This window comes from Poecilia latipinna, unplaced genomic scaffold, assembly GCF_001443285.1.
Source record: "Poecilia latipinna isolate Pla-1442-1.1 unplaced genomic scaffold, P_latipinna-1.0 Scaffold255, whole genome shotgun sequence".
NCBI classification, from domain to species: Eukaryota; Metazoa; Chordata; class Actinopteri; order Cyprinodontiformes; family Poeciliidae; genus Poecilia; species Poecilia latipinna.
In genome coordinates, this window is record NW_015112871.1 from 192,202 (window position 1) to 218,811 (window position 26,610).

Sequence of the window (26,610 nt, forward strand, 5' to 3'; positions counted from 1 at the left end):
GGAAGAAATGTACCCTGGTTATAATGTTGTCATCAGTGAAAATGATCTTAAAGATACTTTGACAGTACATCTCTACAAAGACACACTTTGGGATTTCCGAGGTGAGGTTTTTGGTGATAGTGTGCCATTCACTTTTTGGGTTCATTCATGTTTTTTTCGTGTGGTTATTTGTGGTTTTTACACGTTTTCTGTTTATTTGGGTGCACAGCTTTGGTTGGCCAGCGGTGGAACTGGTGCAATGGGTAGGCGTTGTTTGCACAACGTTGTTGAAGAACTCCAGATGACCTGCTCACTTCCAGCAACGCCCACCTCAACCGATGTTAAAATAACAGATTTTTGGGTCCAAAGATTAAAAAAAAAAGAAAAAATAATTGTCTTAAATGTTGAATCATGCTGAAGATGATAAATTACAGGCTGGCGTTGTGATCCCTGCTGATTTATTTTCTGAGTCGTGTAAATCGACAACGACAGCAGTCGATGATATAAAAATGAAGCTTTGCTCCGACACATCATCGTTCAGTTTTGCTCTGCCAGCAAACCCAACCATGCATTTGGGAAATAATCTCCTGATTGTCATATTTTCCCATCTGATCTGCTGGCTGGTGTTAAGGAATACAAGCATTTTTAACCCTTCCTTCTTAAAAGCTTCAGTTTATGATTGACTCCAGGAGCATCTTATTCAGTTAATCAGACTCATCTGTTCATTGTTCCACCATCCAGTCCTCCTAGTAAATACACTCATTTTTATTCTTCCTTTGCTTGATTCACTTGTTGGTTTCCATGGTCACTGTGCCTGTTTGTTGAAGATTTCTTTAAATTTGTACTTGTCTCATAATCCTGCCTGTTTCTAGATCCCAACAGCTTTAAAATTTCACTTGCAGAGCACAAATAATCTCTGTTTAGTATAAATCCAGATTAGCTGATTCTGGAAGATCAATCCAAGTTTTTGCAAACACAATTTTAAGAACTTTCAGACAATCGCCATGCTTGTGTCATAGAGTTAGTACGCCAGCCGATGATTATTTTTTGCAGAAAATGCAGGCAGGAGGCAGCGTGGTGCTGACGATCTTCCTTCGTAAAATATACGAGAAACACTTTTACCTCAAATAAATCAAATGTGGGGCACAAAACAGATGTTGACAACTGTGCTGATAAAAATGAATAAAAATAACCATTAATAAAACCAGAAAAATTACTGAAAAAAGCGTTTCACCCAAAAAAATCGACTGATGGTTCATCACCTCCAAACTCCTTCTACTGTGAAAATATTCATTGATTTGTCCGTAGATACTCGTCCAATGGGATCTTGACATGTTTAAGGTAAGGTACGGTCATTTTATTTGTAGAGCACATTTTCAGCAACAAGGCAAATCAAAGTGCTTAATACGAAGTGTTTAATATTTAGGAAGGACAGAAGTTGTTTTTTTTTTTTTTTAAGATTGTAGAAATCGGGTTTGTCCTTGCCCTCTCTCAGACCAGCCATAAGCTTCTGCCGCTGCGGTCAGGCCCCAAACAAGTTGGAGGCTTTAACCTCCAACTTGTTTGGATCTTTTGAGTAAACTACTGCAGCTGACAGAACCTCACTTCAAAAAAACAAAACAAAAAAAAAAAAACCTGAACTATCCGCCTTTCTAGACTTACACCCTATTAACATTGTGAAAGTATGGCAATTTTTTAAATCCAATTTTTTGTTTCCCCTGTGAAACAAAATCAAAATACATTTTGATGTGTTTTTTTAAATACAAAATACATCAAAAATACTGATCCAGTGACAGGAGACAGGTTATGCAAACAACAAAACAAAAAATATGAGGAAAGTCCCTCCAGAAACCTGACTTTGGTTTCAATAAACAAGCCCGCAGGCGTGTGTGTGTGTGTGTGTGTGTGTGTGTGCACTAGTATGAGGCTGGAGGAGGGATGGGCGTCAGTGTGTAACCCACTTTTAGCATGGCTACGTGAATCATAAACACTGAGTACTGCAAGCGGCGGCCTCTTTGCAGTAAAGCGACTAACGAGCAGGAGAAACACGCCTTAAATTACACGCAGACCAAAAACCTCTGGCTCTGCTCTTCTCCTTGCGGTTGAGTGTATTAGCAGGTCATCACAACAACAAACGCTGCAATCAGACAAATGGAAAAACGCGAGTACGTGAGCTGTTGATGGAAATTAGACGGGACAGAAGGGAGGAAACATTTTCCACGAGCGCGATTTACTTTTTAATTGATTTTTTTAAATTCACTGTAGCAAACCCACATGATTCTTAATGGGCCACTAGGGTTGTACTCAGCAGAAAAATACAAGCTCATATACAACCTCTTAGACGTATAAATATATGTATAAAAACAAAAAGTATGCAAAATGCCAGTTGTTCTTTCTTTCTTCTTTTTTCGCTTATTGTTATTTTGCAGGCAGTTCATGTGTCTCCTCTGCCCTTCCTCAGAGTTCCCGCCTGCTCGATCACCGTGGTCAGCTGCTGGTAAAGCCTCTGCACGTCTCTCGCCATGACAACCAGAGAGCCTCTTATCATGTCCAGGTCCACCTGTGAGGACAAATCCTGCTCCTCCAGCTCGGACGGGAATGAATTCAGCCCCGAGCTAAACGCTCTGCCCGAACCTCCAGGCCTCTGAGTCGCCTGGTGTCCACTCCTGCTCCTACTGCTGCTGCTTTCTGACGCGGCCTCCTCGAGGCGACTCAGTCGAGCCTCGTCCTCGCGTCTGCCGCGCAGGATCGCCTGCAAGGTGGCGTTTATTCTCCCCTCCATCTCCGCCCCGTCCCGGCGGAGCTCCGCCAGGCCGCGGTGCAGCCCGAGAGCCTCGCGTTCCGCCTGCGCCCTGCACGCTGACCCCGGGCTGGGCGAGCTCTGCTGCGACGCCCCCCTGAGGAGCTTCTCCAGCTGGCTCCTCAGAGACGCCGTTCCTCCGCAGCACCGCTCCACCGACTCCTGCAGCATGTTCTGCCTCATGTGGGAGTCCTCCAGAGCGATGAAAAGCTTGTCCCAGTGGGAGAGGTCTGCATGGTACGGTGTGTTGGATGACTCTGGAAAACACAGGAGGATTTAATTGTACAGCTCTATGAAGGTTATAGATTAAGAAAGAGAAACTTCGTATTAGAAAAGGTGTTACGTACTTTGTGAGCTCCCAAACCTACCACCCATCGCCACGACAACAGTGGCTTGATGGTGAACGTGGACGAAACATTTTGTGAACACAGGAATTTGCTTCTGAAAGTGTTAATTTCCTTGAAATGTCTCGTGTTTCGTCTGATCTCAACCACAAAGCTTAACGTTATCTTTGGGGTTTTTCTGAAAGATCATCATTAACTAGAGTGGAAGGTCATGACTTTTCCTTCCTCCATCCAGGTCAGGACTTGTATGGGTATCTCGGGTCAGGTAGCATATCCGCAGACCCCACACATCCTGGATACGAACTGTTTAGACTTTTACCTTCGGGGCAGCGCTATTAGCAAAAAACCAAACAAACAAACAAACAAAAAAAAAACAAAAAAAACAACCACTGCAAAAACAGGTTGCAGTGGTTTTATTTGGGTCAGAGTGCCCAAATAAACACCACGCATATTTCCACTGATTAAACCTTCTCTTTCTATTTAGAAAAAAAAAAAAAACACAATATATGTAAATATTTACAAGAAAGAAAAAGCAATAGATTTGTCAAATTAGGCAAAGGGCATATATATTTTAATTATATTTATATAACATATTTTCAGTAACAAGGCAATACAAAGTGCTTTACATGAATTTAATACAAACAAAAATAACAAACCAAAGAAAAGAGCAAAAGAAGAAGGAAAATAATGAATTTAATAATGTTTATCCAGAGTATATAAACTAGATACTCCTATTCAGGGCTGCTAGATAAGTAGAAGTAAGTATTCTCCGGACTTTCTAACTATGCTCTAAACTGGTAAAAGTAATGAGTACTCCACCGTACTCCATATATGCCGAATTTGAACATATTAGAGCAAAGCCTAAAATGTAACATCACTGACCAGACCTTTTTAGATGAATGAAGTTATCATGAAGTTAATTGAAAAGTTGAAAAGATGCAAGTGAACTCTACAGTTCATCTAAAAACACACACACACACACACAATAGTACATATTCAGAAATCAACTAAAGCATTTGTATCTTAATTAAATCCAAATAGGCGACGCCGTGTTGTCAAGGAGACGTGATAATTCTCCAGTCTGTCCAGTCAAAACAGGCAACAGGAAAAATAATCAAAGCTGAACTCACCCTGCTGTTGGTCCAGAGAAATCTCGTTGCCGTAGCCGTCTGCAAAGCCGTCATCGTCCTCGATCTCATTCACACATATAGACGAACCAGCAGCGCTGAGCACACAGAGCACACCCCAGATCCTAAACACATGCATGACAGGGCTCCGACTCCTCTTCTTCTACTGTGTTGATGTGTTTTTTTTTGTGTGTGTGTGTGTGTGTGTGAATTTTATTTAGATTTAATGAAGCTACTCCTGTTTTCTTATTTAGCCCCCCTCCCTTTGTGTAAAGCTCTGCTCAGTGAGCCAACTGTTGCCGTTTCTGACTTATAAACTCAGCAAGAGGGAAGAAGGAGGGAGAGCCCCGAGGAGGGTGTGTGGAGAGTGGGTGAGTAATGCTTCCATGGAGGTGAAGTCAAAAGTCACGCTGACATGGAAATGTGGGCACTATGGAGAATAAGGGTGGACGTGAGAGGGAACACGGGCAACCCGGGGTAAACTAAACGGGACGGAGGGAAGTAAAGCAGGAGAAGCAATTTCCAACTTTTTATTTTAGCAAAAGAAAACAGGAAAATTAGCAGAAAAAAGTAACTTGTTCCTCCAGACTGCAAGTGACATTGTTTTGGAAGAACTCCTGCCAAATTCATGATCGGAATGTGGATGGAGCTAAAAATGAGGGTGATGGCAAGGAGGTCTTCATCAGCAAAACTAGATTGCTAAATTATATGAGGAGGGTTTAGTTTGTGAATAGTCAATAAAAATATTTTCTGCCAATTACTGAGAAGAACATTAATAGTTTTCATGCGGTCTTTCAAAGACAATGTAAATCCCACCAAATGTAAATGTGGGATTTACATTTGCAGCTCTCTTTCTTTGCAATTCGTTTTTTTTAAACATTGCTTTATTGTCTTTCAAGAGACGCCTGTTCTATTGCCAATTGGTAACAAACTACTTTGTAAAATGAGGAATTAATTTTTAATATAAATACAGTCTGGGGTCTGATAACCTTTGGTTTGACTGTGTGATTTTGGTCAAATAACCTAACAAAACCGTAAATTTTGTTTTTAAATAAATAAATGAATGAATCTGAAGTTAACCTTACTAACTTGGAGTCAGCAATGCATCTGTAATGTTATTCGTTTTCTGTCTATATTTGAAGTGTTGCTGTCGTTCTCACTGACTAACCCGTTTTCTTCACAAGTGTTAAAAGAAAAAAAAAGTTCTGCTATTATCGTAGTTTTTTATTTCAAATTGGTAAAAATCTATCTTAATTTCAATCTAAAGACACAGCAAAGTGGATTTCTCTACTTTAAAGAAAACAGTGTGCTATTAAAAACTCAACTGATTCGAAACTTATCTTATTTTTCTCATGCAAAAATAAAAAAAATTAAAAATTCCTCCAAGAAGTAAGAATCCACATTTAGCTCTTTCTGTGTATTTTAAGCTCCTCAAATAGAAAACTGCAGCACGTCATCGTCACGGTTTTATTATTCTAGGCTTTCAGAAACTTTGTCTTCGCTACTTTTAATTAAGTATTGTTGCTAAGCTGCAGGTTTAAAACTTTATTTCTGGCTTCTATTACTTTTAGCTCGGTTGCCCGGCGACCACGTTGATCAACCCTGCGAGAGCCGATTATTTACTGAATTCTATGCGAGGCCCGCCGGTACCGGCCTTGATCTTGCAGCTCAGCAGGTGCCGCGTGTTCAGCTGCAGGAGCAGGACGAAGGGAAATGCCCTGACCTTTCTCTCCCAGCTGACCCCTGCAGCCTGTTCTTTGTGCTGCACACGTCAGCACGCGTGTCTGATCTCCTCGGTCTGGCAGTCTGGGGTAGAGGGAGAAACCCGGGACGACGCTGGCAGATTTATCTGAGGAAAATGGACAACCTGCAGGAAGAGGTGGACGAAACAGGCTGGAAAACACGAAAAAAAAAAAATTTCCATGGCACAACATGAGAAAAATGTGAATTTTCCCAAACTCCTGCCATTGCATACATGCAGCTCTTTTTATCTAGTCTGAGTTAACAAGATTACACACACACACACACACACACACACACACACACGTTCAGAGCTATAGTGAAATAATTTGAGTCAATTCAGATTCATGGCCTAGTCAAAGTGCACATCCATCGTCCAGTCTGACTGATCTTTATTTGTGGAAAGCAGTGAAACCATTTGACTGTCTTCCAGTTCACAATTATGCGCCGCCGTGTCATTCGTACGCAAACGTTCGTATGAGCCGTTTTCTACCAGACCAGCAAATTATTCTGAGCCACAAGAATCACATTTATCCTCAACCGCCAGACGCTCACCGCCCTCCACCTGCGTGCCGCACCTACAGTTCAGCTGGAAGCTCTTCCCACATGGCAACCAGCAGGAAAAAATAGACAAGTGAAAGAGATAGAGAGGAAAAAAAAGTGGAGAGGACAATTAAAAGATACAATAACAGTAAAATGTTTTTCTGTAAGTACCTCCTTGTTTGTTTTTTTTAATATTTCAGAGCAGGAGGGGAGTTTGAAGAAAACAGATGTGTTTTTTTTTCTGACAAAGTAGGACAATAGGAGTTGTCAGGCAGAACTCACAGCAGATGTAAACCATCAACAGGACCTCACTGGCGAACAAAACCGCGTGCTAACACGACAAACTGAGCCAGCACAGGCCATTTACTGTGCGGTATTTTTCTTTTTGGGTGTTTCCCCGCTCGTCCCCCTGTGTGTAGGACGGGGAGGGACGGAAACAATAAAGATACTGTTAAAACGCAGCCTGCTAATGGAAAGTGGGGTAAGCAAGGTCTAAATCTGCTGAAATGACTCAGTTCTTGACCTGGTGACGGTAACAGTCGCAACAAAGCAGAGTCGGGCACGATTGAATGGGAGTCCAAATATAACATTTGTATATATATATATATATATATATATATATATATATAAAGTGCGTCTGTATCGAGAAAAACTTTCTCTCATTGGTGAAATACGGACTGCATTGACACAGCTTCGCTCTTTACTGTAAAAAAAAAAAAGAAAAAAAAAAGTGTATGTACATGTGAAGAATGTCTCCAAATATGATTTCTTATTTACATAATTATAACAAATTGTGTTAACTGGAAGGCGACACAAATCCAATGACTGCAGCAAGTTGACACACTCTTATAAATGATACTTCATTGAAGAAACTTTTTAAGTTTTGGCAAACTTTCCATTTGGATTTTGAACTTTGTCAGTCCGTATCATAGATCTCGGGTTGGTGTTTTTAGACCTTGCTTGGGAATTTTCATTAGAATGACTGTTTCATTTCTACTCAGTTTTAATCTAAGGAGAGTACAACAGGATGTTGCCACATTGAAGAACACAATTAATCTTTGTTGGAAACTTTTTTAATGCTGCTCTGGTCCTCCTGGCCAATCTTTAACTCTCTGTTCTTATAATTTGGGAGGCATATCCAGTTTTTTTGACTTAATGCAATGGACTATCCAATACAAGTCAGAGACTGGATGTCATCCACTAGGTTTCCTTATTTATAAAGCTTCAACAATTTGAACAATAAACTGAACTTGACTGTTTTTACTCTTTGCAAAGCCCTGAGATTTGAGATTATTTGTTGTGGATTGGACAAACTGAATTAAAGTCCGTTTTTTATATATATTTTGTGGAAAATCACACATTTGCTTTTATTTCACAATTGAAGCTATTTTAAGATTGTTTACAACATAAAATCCCAATAAAATGCAATAGTTACGGATATAACACTAAAAAATGTGAAACATTTCAAAGATGCAGCATGTGAGCATGTTAGCAAAAATCAGGTCAGTGTGCAGAACTTTGGGACTTGGCAAAAAAAAAAAAAAAAAAAAAAATAGAGTTGAAACATAGCCAAATTCAAGCATTAGCTCCTTTGTCTGAGCTAATGGCCAGCTCACTCAGTAGATGAGTGAGTTATCTTCCTAGTGTCCCTCTTCTTCCTGTATGACGCTGTGTGAGACCACGCCGAAGGTCGGCTCTGATATCTGTTGACGGAAAGCGTTACATTACGGAAGCATGAAAAGTAGTTGGAAGAGTGACAGGGACTTGTTGCTTCAGGAGGGGAAATACACCCAAGCGTGGACAGATTGAGGAGCTTCTATTCTTGTTTAGCGAGTCACTTGGGAGAAAGTGACATTATTCCATGTGACTCCAAGCGGGGGCTGGACATTTGGGCCTCCGAAAGCTTATTCACTGGTGTGATACAAGCATTGATGTTCGAGAGCCAAGAGGCTCATGACAGATTGATGCCACACATTCTGCATCTGATTTAGTCAATCTGTTTGGACGGCAAAGGAGCCAAAAAGCAAAGACGAAGAAGAAGAGAAACAAACGCTGAACTTTTTGGATAGTATTTAGGTGTTTCTATATGCGAGCCAGTGCGTGTCACACACCAACAGACCTCATTAGTGCGCTACGTGAACCCAGGCGGTGCAACTGGTTTTTAACAAGGAGTTCTCAGAAACAAACCATGCTGGTGAAGAAAGATTCATTTCACACTCGATTTGCTCTGGTATGACATCACCAAAGGTTTTGTTTCTTTGTCTTTACCAAGAGCCGATTGGACTCCAAGCTGGCGCCGACATCAGCTCGACGAAGCAACTAAATCAAAGGCTCACAACCGGGCGGACATCAGAGGAGAAATTTTATTACCATCCAGCCCCGAACATGTTTATGCACTGGGACAAAAGAGTGTTGCTTTTTGTGTAGGAGATTACGACAGCACGTCCGTTTTAGGGTCCGAAAATTGGCCGAACAAAACAGAATCAGAAGAAAGTCAACATCTGGATATGGAAACTTTTATCCATTTCACAATAAAAGGGGCTTTAAGAAAATTAAAGCGGTGAAAAGAAATGACTGGGCAACATATATGGAGAAAGAACCGAGTTTGTGTGTAAAGAAGCATACGGAAAACGATCTCACCTCAGAGAAACACGAGTAAAGAAGAGGCATAAGTAGCTCTTCTTGAAGATCTCTACAACTACATTTACACACTTACACAATTGGCACAACACTTGATACGCTTGATGATTGTCTGTGAAAATACAGACTTAGTTTCCACTTTACACTGAACATCTGTAACAGTCAACCCAGTTGTTTTTTTTTTTTTGTCTCTTAAATATGAAACATCTGTTATATATGGCTACATTTAAATTCATTTATTCTGGCACTAAATCAAGGTTAAAAGGCAACAACTTAAGAGCAAGAAAAGCTCAAAATCTTAACGTTAAATATATGAAAATGATCATCAGCTTCTCTGTTGCTCGTCAAAACGGATAATTAAAAGATACAATTTTTGGACACAACAAAAGCCTTTGAAACTAGACGTGTCTGAAATGGTTACGCACTTATAATTGCAGAAAAAAAATACTGGACCTGTGTAAGGTTTTACTATCCCTAGTAGAGCTGTCTGCACCAGAGATAGCTCTAGTAGAGTCATGGCGACATCAGCTGTCGTTTGTGAGCACAAAGTTTCTCATGCGACAAAGAGTTGTTTTATCTCAGACGTTACCACAGATGAAAGCATGAAATGTCTCCAATCTTATTAAATTCCCTTCATGTTCTCCACAAAAATTATTCAGAGCAGCAACTTTTCTCCATGTCTGAGCCAAATGAATGACAGATTTTGTGGCAGCATTTTAAACTTCCCCTTCAGCTGCCATTTGTGGAACTGGATTAAAGTGACTTTTTATGACCACACATGTTGTAAGATAACTAGATTACAGAGTTTTAGTTCCATGACAGATGGGAAGCCCCCTAGGGCTAATTATCTGTAGAAAAACGAGATCCTCAGCTAATTTCATTCATTATCTCTAATTTTTTACGCAACCACTATAAAGCTGTCGACACAGTTGTGAAATGTGTACTTGCTGACACCCATTTGCATCATAGTGACAATGTTGGTCAAAACCTGCTGCAGAGCACTTTTAAATCTTGGAGTAAGGAGCCGGTCAGTTAAGTCTTCGAGCTAATATTTCTGCTGGCTTCCATCTCCTCACTGGCAAATCACTTTGCTTTCCATAAAGCAAAGTTCATAAATCTTTACTTTACGAACTTGCATTCTAGCTGAAGACTTTGGTGATACTCTGATCTTCTTGGGTGGCACATGTGTCAATTATGTGTTCCCTCCGCAACATCATCACCTCCTGGCAAATCCAGCTGCTTTTTGCTCGTTTTCTTTGACGTTGAAATTAATGCAACTATCCAAAACGCAACCGAGAAGAAAAAAAAGTTATAAAAATGACGACATGAGCCCTCTAAAACAAGCACTCTTACAATTACTATGGAGTCTCCATGAGGATAATTAATCCGGCTCGGCACAACTAATGTTTGAGTCATCTAAATAGAGCAGTAGCTCCAGATATTGTGAGAACCAAATGTGAAGTGCTCTAAATTGTCACAACCCCCAACTAGACATCTTCTCCGTTGTTGACTGGCCGCTCATGAGTTTCATTGGCTGTTTGGGAATCAGGAACCACATCAGTGGATGCTGTGATGTCAGCAGCTTCGGCGTCTCCCGTCTGAGTCTCATTGTGGATCGCGCTTCCTTGAGGAGGAGGCGACGCGACCGCTGTTGCGGCACCATTGGTAAAAGTTGCATTGGACGCCCGGGTAGAGTCTCTCGCAGCAGAAGGCAAACTATTTATTCCCTGATTTGTCCTGCTGGGTGAAGGAAGCTCATCTGATTGGTTGGATGTAAATACAAGATCGAATGTTTGGTCTGTAAATAGTTGATTTTTAACAGCTGCTTGGTGACCGCTTGATTGACCGGGAGTACCAAAGGCGCTGTTGTTGTTGTTGTTATTGTTGTTTGCATGATCAGATGAAAAGAGATCTGTTTCAGTTTTAGGATTGACGGCAAGAGTCCACGAGTCCTGGTCAAAGTCTGGCAGCTGGCGAGATGCTTTGGGAACCGGAGCGACCTGATCCAACCCGACAGGCTCACCGGCAACATGGCTGCTGATTGGTGGCTCGTTATTAACCACTGATTGCCAGTTATCAGAGCAAAAGACAGCTGGAATCCTGAAAGTAAAATGAGGAAAAATGTGAATATCATAAAACAACAATACCGCCCGATATGAGAGCTTCTTAGAAATTTATATTTGTGGTAAAGTTTGGGAATTCAAGCATACTCATGGAAAGATAAATCCAAATTTAGTACAAAATTCTCAAGCAACTAGTCTTTTTTTTATTTTTTATTTTTTTTTTTTAGGAATATTTCTTTAGACTGTAAGTTAAGCAAAAGCACCTAAAACAAATCAATTCATCTGAAAATAGTCATGTTCTGAACTATGAATATGCAAAAGGAAAGTTAAGCATTAAAGAACATTTAGAAATCCTTGAGTACTATTTTCACGTCAGAAGCTTACAAGGAGGTTTGGCTCATTAGAAATAAAGCAAAGTGAAAAAAAATTTGAGGTGGTCCAAAACTTTTGCACACTACTGCACCTGAGTAAGAAGTTGAACAGTTTTCATTGTTGTTATTAAAATACAACAGTTGTTATTGAGGTCATGAATAATAAATGCAGACCTGGACATCTGTCTCTGCAGTTCCTGAGCGTGTTGGTTGCCCTGAGCGAAAAATGACGCCTGACCATCCACAAAGTCCGCAAGGCTCCGCATGTGGTTGATCTGAGCAAAGAGACGGGCAACGCGACATTTGACGCTGAATCTTACAGAAACGTTGGCACACGTACTCTGTCTAGGGTTTTTGTTTTAACATACGTGTGTGTTGCTGATTCCTTCGAGAGCCCGTCTTGTGATTTCTGACTGCTGATCGAAAAGACTCTGACAGATCCTCAGCTCCATCTCGGCCTTCGCACACAAACACGACCCGTTAGACGGCATCGTGCACCTTCAAATCAATTACTTTGGTTCTGCGACAATATCTAGAAATGACTTATCTGACTGGTGTTGTCGGATTGAGTAATTTCAGTTTGAATATGGTAGTGTTTTACTTTTATTTATCAGAGTAAAGGTGGCTTTACACAAAAGCAGATTTTTCTTTGCAAAAACGTGGAAACCATTTGTTCTTTTCTTTTCTTTCCATTTTATAACAATCTACCACTTTTTGTTTGTCTATGACATCAAAAATCCCAATGAACTGTGAGGGTGTGGGTCTATTTTCCATCAACCAATCAGTCAGAAGTGGCAGAAGCAGACTATCTGAATGAGCTTAAAGACAGAGATGTTTGTACCTGAGAGATTTCCTGAGCCCATATCTGTTTGGAGAAAGCATAAAAATAACTACGTTAAAGCCCAAATGTTAACGTTTGTCTCTTTTTGTTGTTCACGTTTCTTCAAAAAGAATCGAACCTTAAGCCACTTAACACGCAGGAAGCTGAACATGTAGGAAACGTGAGACAGGTAGTCGTCATCCAACGGGTTCGCATTCAGGTTCTGGCAAAATAAAAAAATAAAGGAGAGACAGAGGTCAAACAAGATGTTACAATGTTACAAGAAAATTGTCACGTTTTTACTTCTAGTATCCCAAACACTTTAGGGTTAAACTATAGCTGCAGCTCACCCTGGCCTCTCTGTCTGCTTCATGGGCTTTCCTCAGCCTGGTCTTGGCTATGTCCAAGTCCAAACGCTTGTTCACCAACATCTTACGCTCATTCTGTTAAAACCATTTACAATGAAACCGGGTCAGACGCTAAACGCCTTACATGGCTGACAGCAAAGGAGAGGTAGTAAGAGATAAGAGGTGCGTTTCACCTGGATGGCTCTGTATTCACCCTCCGTGAAACTCTTCAGCGGGGTGAGAAAGTGAATGTTTGTGGATTCTGCAAACTTCCTCTCGGCTTCTCCCAGCTGCTTCTGGGCCTCGCCGAACCTTATCAGAGCTGTTCCTGTACGCAGACATTCAGTGGATAAAAACAAAGCAAAAAAATAATTAAAAAATTAGAAGGCAAACCACAAAAAACAAAAAAGAATCTGCAACAGTTGTTTGTACAAGTGTGCAGACTTTACTAATGTTAATAAAAAATAAGAGCGAAACTGGGCAGAGCCTGACATCAACACTGATGGAGATAAAGAGATTTTCTTTCCCAAAAGAAACATCTGAAATCTCCCAAAACTCTGAGGAGAAAGGAGTTATGGTTTGATAAAACCACATTTAGCTTTTTGATCACAATTGCAAATGGGAAATTTGGTACAAAGACAACAGTAAATGTCACTATCCAACAGGAGAACGACTTCCCCTAGACTGAGCTCAGAAGTAAACCTGACAGAAAATCTGAGTCATCACCTGATGAGGAGTGGGTTTCCTCGCAGTCTGGTGGATTTGGGAGAACCTTTGAAAGGTAAGTCGGGGAAATGCAGCCAAATCAAGATGCAGGAAGCTGATAAACTCCTGCCAAATCAGACTGAATGCTGAAATTGAATCAAAGCCTGCTTTATAAGTTTGTACGCTCGTGCAACCAGGGTGTTGCAGCTTTATTTTTTTTTTTTTCCAAAATATTTTTCTCCCTTTCCGAGTTACTGAAATTGTACTGCTTCAAATGCCAAAACCTGACATTTTAACTTAATACAAACTTTAAAAAAACCCCACACAAAAAAAAAAAAACGTATCATCTGATAACGTATCATATCCACCTAAAAAGGGTAAAAGCTAAGAAGGCAAAAGGTGCAAACACATGCAGACTCACCGTAGGGTGTGTTCGATCCGATCTCCAGCCCAGCCTGGGTCATTTGATCCCCCAGTAACTCGTGCGCTCGGGGTCGAGGCGTGGCGCTCCATTCCAGATGCTCGTACAGTCGGTCCTCTAATCGAGCTCCTGTATGTCAGAGGTTAAAAAAAACACACACACACAAAAAAAAAACCCATTAGAAATTATTTATTCTTATAGTTCTTTTTATAGGTACTGACATTTAGGACACTTAACTATAAATAACCTGATTGGCATACGTCTGCTTTCCTGTTTCTCCATAAGAACAATAAAGATCTGCAGTGGAGCCAAAGGCTCTCTGGAAATTAGAATTGACATTTTATGAAGCTTTGTCCTTAATGCTCCTGGCAGCCCAACAGGCCACTTTACTGATAGAAAGCAGACCACGTCCACTTATAACTCTATTAGCTGAAGAAATTGAAAGCAAAAAAAAAAAAAAAAAAAAAATTTCTATTCCTCTACATGAGTCAATTACAGTCAGACCAAACATACTAATTCAAAGAAGATGCAATACGGTAGAGGGCAAACACTGATTCACAGGCCTGCAGGAGGATTATATAGACTCCAATTATATTTATGATTTAAGGACTCGATGTTTAAAAGTACATGTATGTTTTCTTTTCCTGACACATCAAAGAAAAGATGGGTCATTTAGCTCGAGTCTAATTTCTCATGAAGTAAATATATTGCTGTTGGCTGTTTAGATATTTGCGTCAAATCAGCACTGAACATGTTTTGTTTTCGAATTTTATTCCTGATCACGTAGATTTCATTTTTTAAACAAAGTGATGAATCCTCTATACATTATCATCATAACTCATTTTTTAGTGGCAAATTTATCTAACACTTTTTCGTCTCCTGATCACTTCATGCATTTTTATGTTGCTGCTGAGCTTACTCACAGGATGGATGAATGGATTAATAAAGTAACCTGGTGGGGTTTTATTTTGTTTGTTTTTTTAGGTTCACTGTGAAAAGGGGTATCTTTTTTTTTTTTTTTTAGTTGATTGGAATTTGGTGGAAACAGAGATGTTGGCCCTGAGCGCCCTTCTTGATAGGACCACCAAATAATATACACAATAAATTAATAATTTCTCACCTAGACTAGGTTGCAGTAGCACCTCGGTTTGAGAAATGATTGAGTCCGTCCAGGTCTTGGTGGCGTCCGCCTGAGCCAGGAGTCCCTCCAGCCCGGGGTCCAGCTCGGTCTTATCCGCCTGGCCGAGGCTCTCTCCGGTGTACTGGAGCGATATGACAAGACAACCTTGTTTTCGACAGCAACGCGAGACTCAAATTTATTTTAATAAAGCAGGCGGACATGTAAAGCGCTGTTTTTCTTTATTTACCTGGACAGCTCGGTTAATGAACTGGCCAGCATCCACAGCCAGTCGCGTCAGGTCCATGACGGAGTCCTCAAGGTCGGCCGTCGTCTCCGGGGAGGCGTGGCGGCGGAGGGGGCACCGAGTTAACCCCGGTCACTAAAGCAAATGTTCACCTCCAAGAGCCACTCGCTGACCCACGCATCGCCTCAGCCCGCTAACACCTTTGCAAGCACGGCAAGCCGTTGAGATACTCAGCCTGGCTGGGAGAAAAAACGTCGCATCCGGCTATTTACAACACGTTAATATACGGGGTATTATTGATTCTAACGGCTTGCCATACATAGAGACTGACAGAGTGACGTCGGAGATGTTAAGAGGCTCCACACGCACCTGCTCCCTTGTTTACCGCCGTCAGTATTTACCTATTATCCACTTGTCTCCTAAGGGTCAATAAAGGACGCTCAGAAAAGTGACTGGCGTTGCTGTAACGTCAGGTTTTTAATTTCTGTCTCTAAAGGACGCTATTGTTTCATTATAGTCCGGGATAACTTAAATAAATGCTTCGGACAGCCATTAAAATGTCAGACGATGTACCATCATTTAGCATGCGCTAAACTGTTTACACCGACGTAAGCATGACGAAAGTCCTGAGACAATGTAATGACGTGAAAGATTAAATTAGACTTCCTGTTCAAGTTCACAATAAAAGCATAATCTCTCCACAAAATGTTGGACTTGCTTATAAGTATAAAATTACACATGGAATGCAAAACAAAACATAAATTTGAAAAGGAGAGAAAAAACTTTTAAGTCAACAGCACTTCAACACAAAAATACCTTACGCATTCTAGCTCAAAGTAAGCTGCAAAAACAGCCATGAGTTAACTAAAAGAAGAAATACCATAATAACAAACACAGCGACTCTCTGAGTGTCTGAACCCATAATGGAGACTGCTCCGCAAACAAAATTTCAGCATGCAACCTCACTGCCCTGCGGTAGCCGTGCCGAGTTTTCTTGAACCTCTGAGCGCTAGCAGCACAGAAACAGAGAGAAGGGAGGATTAACTCAATCAGCTGACAGTCTGAGGTGCATCAGAGGATCTAAGGAGGGTTAAAAGATTAAAAGACGCACTCAATCACACTTACCAACAGAAGATCTTTTTATTACAAACGGACAACAGTTTATAAAAAAAAAAAAAAGGGAACGTCAACAAAACTGAAACTACTCAAAAAGTGTTTTATGATAATTAACTTATCTGTCTTTCTACAGGTACGGACCCCAACCCAAATACATCTGACAGAGCATTTTGTCATCTGTGGCTTCCTGGATGAGGTAGTGCACATGTCCCTCTATTGACAGAGGGAGGCCAAGCACTTTATTCCTGCTCTTTATCACCCCCTGGAGACGTTGCTCGATGTCACACACGTGTGTTTTGGCCTGACAGTGGCAGATAGGGCATAAATTAACAGCTTGAAGCAGAAACAAATCATTTGTATAAGACAATATCTAATTAGGAAAAAACAAACAAACAGACAAACCTTTTCATTAACTATCTCGCCTGTCTCATTGGCCTGGGTTTTCACCAGGCCTTTGGATGGCTTGCTCCACTCCACCAGCGGGTCATGAAGGAAGGTCTTCAGCACACTTAAGGAGTAATAGCAAACAATTATATGACGAAAGTGTTATTTTTTGAATATGAACACTAAAGGAAAACGAGGTTTTGGCAACCCCAATGTATTAAACTGTGTCTACCTCATGAGTGGCTCTCTCTGGTCTCGCATCAGCCTCAGTGTGACCTCACAGGCCTGTCTAAACAAGCCCTCAGTACCCATCGGCCCCATAGCATGGACCATGTTTTGGGTAAGTCGGAATGGAACTACCTCGGGCACGTCAAATGTCTCCCCCTAGAGGACACAAAGAGAATGGCGCATGTAAAGCAAAAGGGAGGGAAAAGGGACCAAAACACACAGCAGATACAGTTCCTCAAAGAAGTGTTGATACTTCTAATCTGAATGACTAACCTTGTTGAAGAGGCAGTTGAAGTCGACGTGGACACATTCCCCAGTGAAAGAGTCAAAGAGGATGTTTTCTCCATGGCGATCGCCAAGTCCCAGGATGTAGCCGACCATGGACATCACCGCAGTGGAGCGGCAGTACGCAGAGCGACTGCTGTACCTGGGTATGAACATGTGCAGACATAAAAAAAAAACAAAAAAACAAGTACTGCATGTAATATATCCCTCCGTGCTCATGCAGTGGAGTAGTGGCATACCATGATTCAGGGTCGGGAAACGTTTGGAGGAACCACTCATAAAAGACGGGCGGATGCTGAGCGCAGAGCACCTCCTTGTGGATTCGTAGTTTTTCCTCAAAGGCAGCCGTTTTGGGTAAAATAAGCTTCCTCAGCTCTTTACCCGACAGGTGGACGCCTAGAGAAACACATCGTCAAAATCCCTTCAGCTGTTCCAAGTCTACAAATCTTTTACACTTGGTTTCACAAACTCTACAATGCCTTACAAAGCCTTTCAACTTTTTCATGCTTTCAGAAATTATTTTCCCAAATATTTTAGGAAGAAAAAAAATTTAAAAAAAATCCAGAAATTGTGTGGAGGATTTGCAACCACAGCCCATAAGTCGATGAAGTGTTTGATATTCGCGGATTCACTTTTTCAACAATTTTGCTGTGGAACGCAACTCCAAATTATTCACAGGAAACATTCAATCGCTATTAAAACAACAGCGGCGTTTAACGGCGAAGTGAAATCGCACACAAACAGCAGCAGACATAAACATAAACACCTCTCTCTTTGTACAGCTTGGTGAGGATGTGTCGCAGCCCGGCGGTGTGGTTGACCCACTCGATGATGCCGCACTCCTCGTTGAGCGGAATCACGGCGTAGGTGCGGATGTGCAGCTCCCTGCGCCTCGACTCGGCGTCCTTACGGAGACACTGCTCGCAGAAAGTACAACGATAAGTGGGGGGGACGTCATTACCAGAAACCATGTTTTATCAGTCAGACACACAACCTTGTTGATGAGACAGTTGAACTCCATGAGCCGGCAGTCTTTCCTTAGATCATCTTTAGGTTTACACATCATGGTGTAGCTCCGCCCATCCGAGCCCTTCAGACTGATCTTCTTGGGCTTCTGCAAGGAGGCTAAAATCTCCACCTTATGTGAACACACACAAACAGATCAGTTTAAAAAAAACAAAACAAAAAAACAATAAAAACATTATATTAGGATGTAACTTTCACACAATAAAGTGGGGAGAAATGTCTGGAAATACAAACATTTTTACACATCTTAATTTTCCCAAACTTTTCCAAAAACTGGAATTTATCTATATTGGAAACGGTTCGTGAAATTCAGACCCCTCCTCTCCCCCCCACCCCCCATCTCTCCGACTTACGCTGTCTTCGAAGCCGTCCAGGTACGCCCAGTGTCCGGGGAAGGCGTCATGCTTTGTGCTCGCCCCGCCAGTAGAGGGCAGCGTCGGGATGAGGACGGACTGCAGCGGGATGAGGATCTGGCTGAAGGTGGACTCCTCCACCAGCCGCTTCAGCTGCTTGAAGTGAACGCCCATGCTGAGGGTGGTGCTGTTGCCGTCCACCTGAATGAGCGACACGACCAAAACACAAGTGTATTTTATAAAGTAGGACATTTTTTTTCTCCTCTTTTAGGGTAATATGAACATACAGTTAACCAAATCGTCGATCCCTCTGGACTGCTGCCTAATCTTGGGAGTTAATTTTATGAATCATCACTTCCAAGTGCAATCTCATTAGCCCTAATTTTTTGCATCCTGAGTGGACATTTTTACCGGCTTGTTGCAGAGCTCCAGCAGCTTATCGGTGAGTCTGTTTGCGTCTCCAATGAATTTCTCCAGAGGCTTTTTAAGGCTGATGGCGTTCTTAAGAATCTGATTGCAGCGGTTCATACGCATGGGGTAAGAAGACTGAAACACAAAAAGCACACATGGGATTTTTCCAATGCAGGCAATTAAATAGAGTTGCTGTTCAGACAACAGCAGCAATAACAACAACAGTAATGTACCAGGAAAAAAACAGGAACAGGAGATACCAACCAGTCCAGACCAAGGAGCACGACAGGGAAGAAGGAATATTTGTATAACATTTAATTTCCCTCTGGGAATAATAAAAGTATTTTTGATTTGAATTAAAATAAAAGGAAAGAGAGGAAGGAGGAGAGGCGTAGAACCTAAGGAAACCATGAAGAACACATAAATGGGAAGAAAGTAAGAAAGAACAAAAGGAATAGAAGAAAAAAAGCAGAAAGAAGGAAAGAAAAAACATAACAGACTCAGAAAGAAAAGGACAGACGGACAGATAGAAAGAAATATAATTTCACACTTCCAGACTGAATAAAATCCCTGAGATGTTGATGATCTCTACACTAGAAGATGCCGAAGTCTTGATGAAGGAATTCTGCTGACACTGTAAATATCGATACTTAATGTATTTTGTAATTCAAGATGTTTAAAACCCAATTTTTACTGCTGTACTTCCAGCAGATTCATCTAAAAATAACATTCTCTCACTCACTCTCAAAACTTTTATCCACAACTGTATGTCAGATTATTTTATCAGGATAAGGTGAACGTCTGCCAACACTAAGGAAAACTAAGCAGGTTTCCAATTACAAAATAACACAGCATCTGAGTGAGTCTGAGATAGTTAAGAGGGAAAAAAAAAAAAAAAAAAAGGAAAACACACAAAACACAAGCCAACCTTAGATACGGCAGTCATCAGCCACATGGCCTGCTGCGGGTACGCGAGGAACACTTTGGAGACGATTTTCATGAGGACCTTGAAGACCTCGTCGCTGGAGTGACACACCCTGGAGATGAGCTGGGAGAAGGCGGTGAGGAACTGGTAGGGCGCCAAGTTGGAGCAATGCTCCTCCATCACCGCGTTGATCTTCCCGAGCTCCTGCCGCATCTGACGGTCGGCTCGTCCGGCTGTGGAGGACAGACACGGACGTTGGGGAACCGTTTCCAGTCCGACCGGCCCTGAAGGCTGGACCGGACCTGCTCACCTTTCTCACAGTCGCACACTTTAGCTCCAAAATCCAACCAGAGGGAGAGCATGCGAGGCATCGCCTGGTAGATGTACTGGTTCCCAAACTGCAGGGCTCTGACGGGAGACGGGTTACGCCGTCAGAAGGCATTTTGAAGGATGTAAATACGCAGAAAGCACTAGAACCTACTTTCCGAAGAAGGTGACGATGTATCGGATGACGTTCCCCTGTTTCTCCAGCTTGTTATCCGTCACCATGGGCATCACTTTGTCATAGTACTTTGCTAGGTAGAAGTTCCCGTCCTCCCATTCTGGGAGAAGGTTGGTCACATCCTACAGACCAAATAAATGAACCAGTTCAAGGTAAAACAAAACAAACAAAAACAAACAGATTAGTAAGTGAAATCAACTATTATTATAGTTGTGGACATAATAAACACTACAAATAAAAGATACGGGGTGAAACCTTGTACGCCTTCATGATGGCGTTGGACTCGAAGTTTGCCGTCTCCTCCATGAAGCGTCCGACCAGCAGCATGGCCTTCCCTTTGATCTGCAGGCTGCGAGGGTCGGTCAGGAGCCGGTCGTCTGGAAAGCACTGGGCCACGCCCTTCTGGAGGACGATCAGCGCCTGGTGCACGTCCCCCTGATCGCAGGCACACACAGAGGGGAGGTTTCTGGTTGCAGAGTTGGTTTAAAAAACAGCAACATCGAGTAAAAAAAAAACAACAAAAAAAAAGCACATCAGAGACGTCAGGGATATGGATTCTGGAACCTTCTCTGAAAACGGGAACGACTTTGAAACTGCCAAGACATGGGCTGAACTCTAGTGTATAACATTTTGAGTTGTTGGTGCCACTATAACGTCAGTCCGTTCACTTAAAGACTTGAGGTTTATATGGACAACAACCTTGAGCACAGTCAGAGCTGCGGCGGACTGGTTTGGATCAAAGAATGTTAACGTCTGGGAAAAATCGCAACCTGACTGAACTTGAGCCATTTTTCACGGGTCGGCGCTGCAGTACCTTGGACCAGAGCCACTTGGCCTTCTCCGTTACCAGCTCAGCCAGGTTGGTGTTGTCTGCGTTGAGCAGAGCGTTGAAGGCCGTCTGGTGGTGTCCGCCCTTCCTGGCGACCTGGGCGCTCTGCAGCCAGCACTCGCCCACCAGCTCCTGACACGCGGGCCTGGAGGGCAAGACCACGTTAGATCGATCAGTAAACTCAGATCAATTAGCTTAGGAGGCGTTTCAACCATGGTGGCATCTATTGAGTGGAATTAAACTCTAAAGAGGTTCTAATACCCAGTGTTATGTAGGGCTGAAACAATTAATCGGATTGATTATTGAAATAATTGTCAACTAATTTAGTAACTGACTCTAAAACATGCACTCTGCTAAAATAACATACTCAGAGCAGTAATTAAGTCAAAACTTAACAAAAAATTGATTTCGTAATTGAATAAATTATTGATTTATTCTTCTTACTGTGGTCTAAGGCTGAGCAGGGCCCGCCGCACGGCCAGGATCGGCTCCTTGGCCCTGAACGAATTCTGGGTCATCTCCAGTCGGTCTGACCAATGAGGAGGCAGCTTGGCGAGGCTGGGGGCGGAGCCGTCTCCGGCGCCTCGCAGCTCGGTGAACGCGTGCTCCAGCTCGCTGAGCATGTGGAGCCTACGCACACAGGCGGACACATTTTAGGGCCACGAGGAAGGAACCAAAGCTGCTGCCGAAGCCGAAGGCCAGACCTGACGATGTACTCGTATCCCCGTTGGTAGGTCCCACACTCGTAGCTGGCGGCGGACAACGGGACCACCTGCTCTTTCCGCACCAGCTTCAGCTTCTCGTAGAAACCCTCGGCGTCCTGCTTCTTCGCCGACAGCAGCAACTGGCCGAGCCGCACGCCCCAGGTGCACGACTGCTGGTCTGTTATTGGCAGATTGAACAAATGCAATCAGCACTGGTTCATTTCTGCTAAAGTGGAAATACCTTTATGCATTTTTTTTTCTCTAACCTGAACTCAAATAATCTTCTAGCAGATCCCACTTTCCAAGCTTCCAGGCGGCCTCCACTCTGTAGGTGTTCAGCTCTGACTTCCACTGCTGCCTGAACGTACGAAAAGGGGAAGCAAGCTGAACTTAAATCAGGTGTCTCAGTAAAGACGAGAGTAAAGTAGGACGCAAGTGTCTTACTTGCTGGCTAGCACGCCGTTAACTTGCGTGATGACGGTGGACAGCTGCCCCAGGCCGAGCATAGAGGTCATCACGCCATGATAGTGACCAATCTAGGAAAGATCGGTGAATTTTTACCATTATAGACGTACTGTAGTAAAAACTTTAGCATTTAGAGCTTGTTAAAAAAAAGAAAAAGTTATGAATGCATGCGTTGTTGTTTGCTCTGTGTTTTTGTGTTGCCCTGGCAAAGAATAAAGGGTTTATCCAGCATCTTGCCAAAAGACATGATGGCTGCAGCTACTGCAGAGTTGCAAAATGTCTCTTGATACATAAAATGTTCGAAGCTAAGAATATTATTTTAAAAATGGAATTAGACTAAACACATAAGTATTTAATTAATTAATCGCATGATAAATTAAAATGAGCTTGATAATTTAAATTCTGATTATTAATATTTTGCTTACAGAGACTTCATGATCAATTTTATTTAGATGTGGTTTTCGTTTCTGTTTTATGTATTGTTTTCGGTTGTGTTTTCTTTTGGGCAATGAAAATATCTTCCAGTTCAAGTGTTAAGTAGGGGTGGGCATTTATCACATCGTTTATCATGTATCGTGATTATCAAGATAAAAATTCTGATTCATTGTCACGATAAATTCCAATTAATGACGTTTAAAATCCCACCAAACCTCTCATCACTGTGACACAGTAATCATAGCATGTTGCTGCTGTCATACAGTCATGTAGTTGCCTAAAAAGGAAGAAATAGTTTTTATTGTCACTTTTATCGTTATCACAATAGTACTGCAAAATATCGTGATACGACTACAAGATATTGTGATAAAGCTTTAAGTCAATGTCGCCCACCGCAAGCGTTAAGAGTTCTTTACAAAATTAAAATTTGTTGGTTTTTGAGAGAGCAAACCTGCATTATTGTGTTATCAATATCTCACCTGACATTTATCACAAAACAACAATATTATCATCTATCGCAACAATTTTTGGGTCAATTTATCGTCTAGCAAAATGTATCATTGTGACAAGCCTACTTTAGACTGCAATAAACTTCTAAACAGTTTCATTCCTGACCAGTCTGTTGTATCTCCTGATCTTTATGATGCTCTTTATTCACCAATGCCACATTTTTTTTCGGTCTATCACATAAAATCCCAATAAATTACATTAAAGTTTGTTGTTGTAGAGTAAACGTGAATAAGAAATGTGTGGGTGGGAACCTGGTCTGACTCCAGCTGTATGGCCCGGTCGTAGCAAGCCGTCGCATCTCGCAGCAAACCAATGCTCTCATGTTCGAGTATCTGTTCCCGTAGCGACGGCTCTTCCCTCCTCAGAGCGTTGACTCCCCTCACTCCGTCGGGCTCGTGCATCGCCGCGTACAGCTTCTGGAACGGCCAGGGATTCATCACGACGCTGAGACTCACATCAAACACCGGCTGAAGCCGATCTCACAGAATCAGCCTGACCTGCAGGAAGCTGAGGTGGTCCTGGATGTTCTCCTTGTTCTCCAGGATGTACGCTTCAAAGTGCATGAGGGCGCGAGTGTACGCCTTGGACCGCAGGGAGGCCTTAGCCAGCACGTCCTGCGGGATGCCCTTCAGGAAGGCCACCACACGGTCATAATCACCCCTTTCTGCAGGACAAAAAGTTCATGTTTTATATTAATAACCATATTTAGTAGCGTAATGAGTGATTTAAGTTAAGTAGCATCCACTATTCAGGGTTCACTTTTCCCTCAGTAAAATTCAAGTACTTTTCAAAAATTTTCAAGGTAAGTTTTCAAACTTTTCCAGCATCAAACGTTGGAGATAAAAACAATACAAATTAACTAAAAAAAAACAGTTTAAATTCACTATTATATGATATCATATATTGCTGTCATTAATAATATCTTGTAATATTCTGCATTGTACAGCAGGACAAGGTAAATTAAGATACAATAAAATTTTATGCTCTGAAATGTCTCTCACACACTTGACTGGTGAGAAAACCAAACACTAATTTAACAAAAACAACAACAAAAAAAGAGTAACTGTGTTTAAGGTATAAAATATAAACCAGATCAATAAGTCATTGAGACATTATGAGTAAAAAATATGCATTACATCAAAACAGTCCAATCAAATCGTGTTAAGGTAAATAACCTTCTTGCTTAAAAATATTTAAATATTCTTGCAAAGTTTTCTTGAATTTAGCAAGTAGAAATAGTTTTGGTGACTAACCTAAAAGAAGGAAACTTCAGTCTGACAGTGAGAAAAAAAATGCCTGTTTATAAGTGCATGAAAATATCTTTTCCCAACTGCAAATAACATTTTCCACATTTAGGCCTTAGATCAAATGTTAGATTGCATTTTATTACAAAACTGTGCAATTTAATATCAACCACTTTCCAAACCTTGGAAAAACACTTACCTGAAACTCAAGCATTTTCCAGGATTTCAAGCACCCGCCCGAACCCTGACCATTACCTGTGACTTTGGCTTTGGCGTAAAGGATGTGGCGGCTCCACTGTGTGAGGTGTGACAGCATGCTGAACACAGTCTGAATGCTGAGCTGTGATAGGCTGGAGGCCGTCTCCTGGACTCCGCCCCCTCCTCGTCCGTCGCCCTCGGTCAGCACGGCCAGCATCTCCTCCGTCACCTTTAAGACAAAATGACCAGCGCATGAGAGAAAACCGAAGCAGCGTCACACCAAGCTATGCCAGAGGGGAAGAGAAACCCTGACCTCCTGCTGCTCTGCAGGTGTGCAGCCCAGCAGCATGTAGAGCAGGATGTGAGGCAGCAGGTAGATGGTGACTTTATAGTCGTGTTTGATGATGAAGCTGCAGCACTTGAAGACCTTGCTGGCCAGTTCGTGTCTCACCTGGATGGAGAACCAAACACTAAAACTTCTCGGAAAAAAAAAAACAAACCCCACCTGCGTGCAGATTAGGAAGGGGAAAATTTGACTGTGTTGAGGAATCGGCTAACCTTGCTGATGAGATATCCGGCCCAGGTGGCAGACCAGTCAGAAAACTTGCTGCCTCGGTTGCTAAGGTACACTGGCTTCTTCACTTTGGACCAATTCACCTCTTTTTGACTGCTCTTATATCTACAAGAAAGCATGGGAAGAGTCATTAAAGTACTGCAGGTGACATAATAATAAAATGTGATTTTCCAACTCAGGGATTTTGACCTGCTGTTGAGGTGAGGCTCCAGGATTTCTTGGATCTGTTCCGGGAATCTCCTCCACAAGCGACGTCCCGGTGAGTCGGTTCTCCCCTCGCGACACTCGAAAATGGACAGCAGCTCCTGCGGCGAACAGCAGATCATCGAATTAGAAAACTCAAATAAGTAAAACGGAACAATCACGAGGATTTCTATGTTGTTTATTGTGAGTTTAAGTGCATTTTGCGTACCTGTATGGCGTACGCAGCGGAGTCCTGAGCTCGGACATTATCGGCGTAGGCCAGGAATGTTCTGGTGAGCTCAGTCAGAAGGTCATGGGCAAAGTTGGGGTCATCTACCCCGCTCTATTGACAGGAATAAAGAAATGTTGTGTTTCCAGAAATTAAGTTGTATCAGAAATTTATTAGGAGATACTTTTTCTACAATAGTACCAAGAGATTAGGGTAGTTTTATTCCTACTGCAATCTTCCTTAGTAAAAATGGGTGAAAAAGGACAAACATGAAGCAACATTTTACTTTTAGACGCGTTTGTAAAATAATTAGGTACATGCGGTCAAAAAAAAGACAACAAAAGTTCAACTTCAACTTGCCACAAAGGTGTTGCGGTCGCCCTTGGAGTGTGCGTGGGACAGATCCAGGCGTCCAGGGTCCACGGCCCCCAGCTCGCCCAGACACTCCCCGCAGAGGAGCCGGGCCTCGGGGGACGAGTCCTGGCAGCCCTTCAGCAGCACGGACACCAGGCTGGAGATGACGGGCTCCACCGCCTCGCTGGCACACACCTGCTGCAGCAGCCACTCCTGAAACACACAGCCAGAGGTGGGCAGAGGGCCCAAAAAGGAGCAGCACTGCTTCGACCGATTTTTACCCAAAAGTACAAAAGTAGTCATCCGAGAAATTATTCAAGCTGGGGTAAAAAATAAGTATTTGGTAAAAAAAAAAAAAAAAAAAAAAAAAAAAAAAAAAAAAAAAAAAAAA

General features: G+C 42.1%; 3 protein-coding genes and 1 long non-coding RNA gene across 5 annotated transcripts in view; 1 reads left to right on the forward strand and 3 right to left on the reverse strand.

The window, feature by feature from the left end:
- Positions 1-2,208: 2,208 nt before the first annotated feature.
- Positions 2,209-4,505, reverse strand: LOC106947762 (uncharacterized). The gene is made up of 2 exons (XM_015032980.1): positions 4,254-4,505; positions 2,209-3,036 (listed from the first exon to the last, which is right to left on the reverse strand). The coding sequence occupies exons 1-2, from the start codon at positions 4,387-4,389 to the stop codon at positions 2,414-2,416; spliced, it is 759 nt and encodes a 252-aa protein (XP_014888466.1). The 5' UTR covers positions 4,390-4,505; the 3' UTR covers positions 2,209-2,413.
- LOC106947763 (uncharacterized) lies at positions 2,937-7,146 on the forward strand. The gene is made up of 2 exons (XR_001425039.1): positions 2,937-3,016; positions 4,505-7,146. It is a non-coding gene; the product is annotated as an uncharacterized LOC106947763 (long non-coding RNA).
- Positions 7,147-9,744: 2,598 nt separating this feature from the next.
- Positions 9,745-16,280, reverse strand: LOC106947761 (endophilin-B1-like). Its single transcript, XM_015032979.1, has 10 exons — positions 15,268-16,280; positions 15,021-15,162; positions 13,901-14,029; positions 12,969-13,102; positions 12,778-12,870; positions 12,567-12,650; positions 12,449-12,472; positions 11,976-12,065; positions 11,782-11,882; positions 9,745-11,273 (listed from the first exon to the last, which is right to left on the reverse strand). Exons 1-10 carry the CDS (start codon positions 15,322-15,324, stop codon positions 10,661-10,663), a joined length of 1,467 nt encoding a protein of 488 aa, XP_014888465.1. The 5' UTR covers positions 15,325-16,280; the 3' UTR covers positions 9,745-10,660.
- A 99-nt stretch (positions 16,281-16,379) lies between these two features.
- Positions 16,380-26,610, reverse strand: part of atr (ATR checkpoint kinase) — a 24,290-nt gene continuing 14,059 nt past the window's right edge. For both annotated transcript variants that reach the window (XM_015032978.1, XM_015032977.1), the window contains exons 23-48: positions 26,226-26,432; positions 25,866-25,979; positions 25,643-25,758; positions 25,438-25,558; positions 25,193-25,330; positions 24,937-25,108; positions 23,935-24,101; positions 23,689-23,853; positions 22,472-22,563; positions 22,294-22,385; positions 22,028-22,205; positions 21,768-21,953; positions 21,309-21,468; positions 20,750-20,929; positions 20,474-20,616; positions 20,303-20,400; positions 19,996-20,225; positions 19,068-19,202; positions 18,657-18,857; positions 18,272-18,415; positions 18,044-18,194; positions 17,517-17,673; positions 17,266-17,419; positions 16,997-17,148; positions 16,783-16,888; positions 16,380-16,681 (exon numbers count right to left, since the gene is read on the reverse strand). In XM_015032978.1, coding sequence (XP_014888464.1) covers positions 16,508-16,681; positions 16,783-16,888; positions 16,997-17,148; positions 17,266-17,419; positions 17,517-17,673; positions 18,044-18,194; positions 18,272-18,415; positions 18,657-18,857; positions 19,068-19,202; positions 19,996-20,225; positions 20,303-20,400; positions 20,474-20,616; positions 20,750-20,929; positions 21,309-21,468; positions 21,768-21,953; positions 22,028-22,205; positions 22,294-22,385; positions 22,472-22,563; positions 23,689-23,853; positions 23,935-24,101; positions 24,937-25,108; positions 25,193-25,330; positions 25,438-25,558; positions 25,643-25,758; positions 25,866-25,979; positions 26,226-26,432 — 3,933 coding nt within the window. In that variant the 3' untranslated portion in view covers positions 16,380-16,507. The remainder of the gene's footprint in view (positions 16,682-16,782; positions 16,889-16,996; positions 17,149-17,265; positions 17,420-17,516; positions 17,674-18,043; positions 18,195-18,271; positions 18,416-18,656; positions 18,858-19,067; positions 19,203-19,995; positions 20,226-20,302; positions 20,401-20,473; positions 20,617-20,749; positions 20,930-21,308; positions 21,469-21,767; positions 21,954-22,027; positions 22,206-22,293; positions 22,386-22,471; positions 22,564-23,688; positions 23,854-23,934; positions 24,102-24,936; positions 25,109-25,192; positions 25,331-25,437; positions 25,559-25,642; positions 25,759-25,865; positions 25,980-26,225; positions 26,433-26,610) is intronic.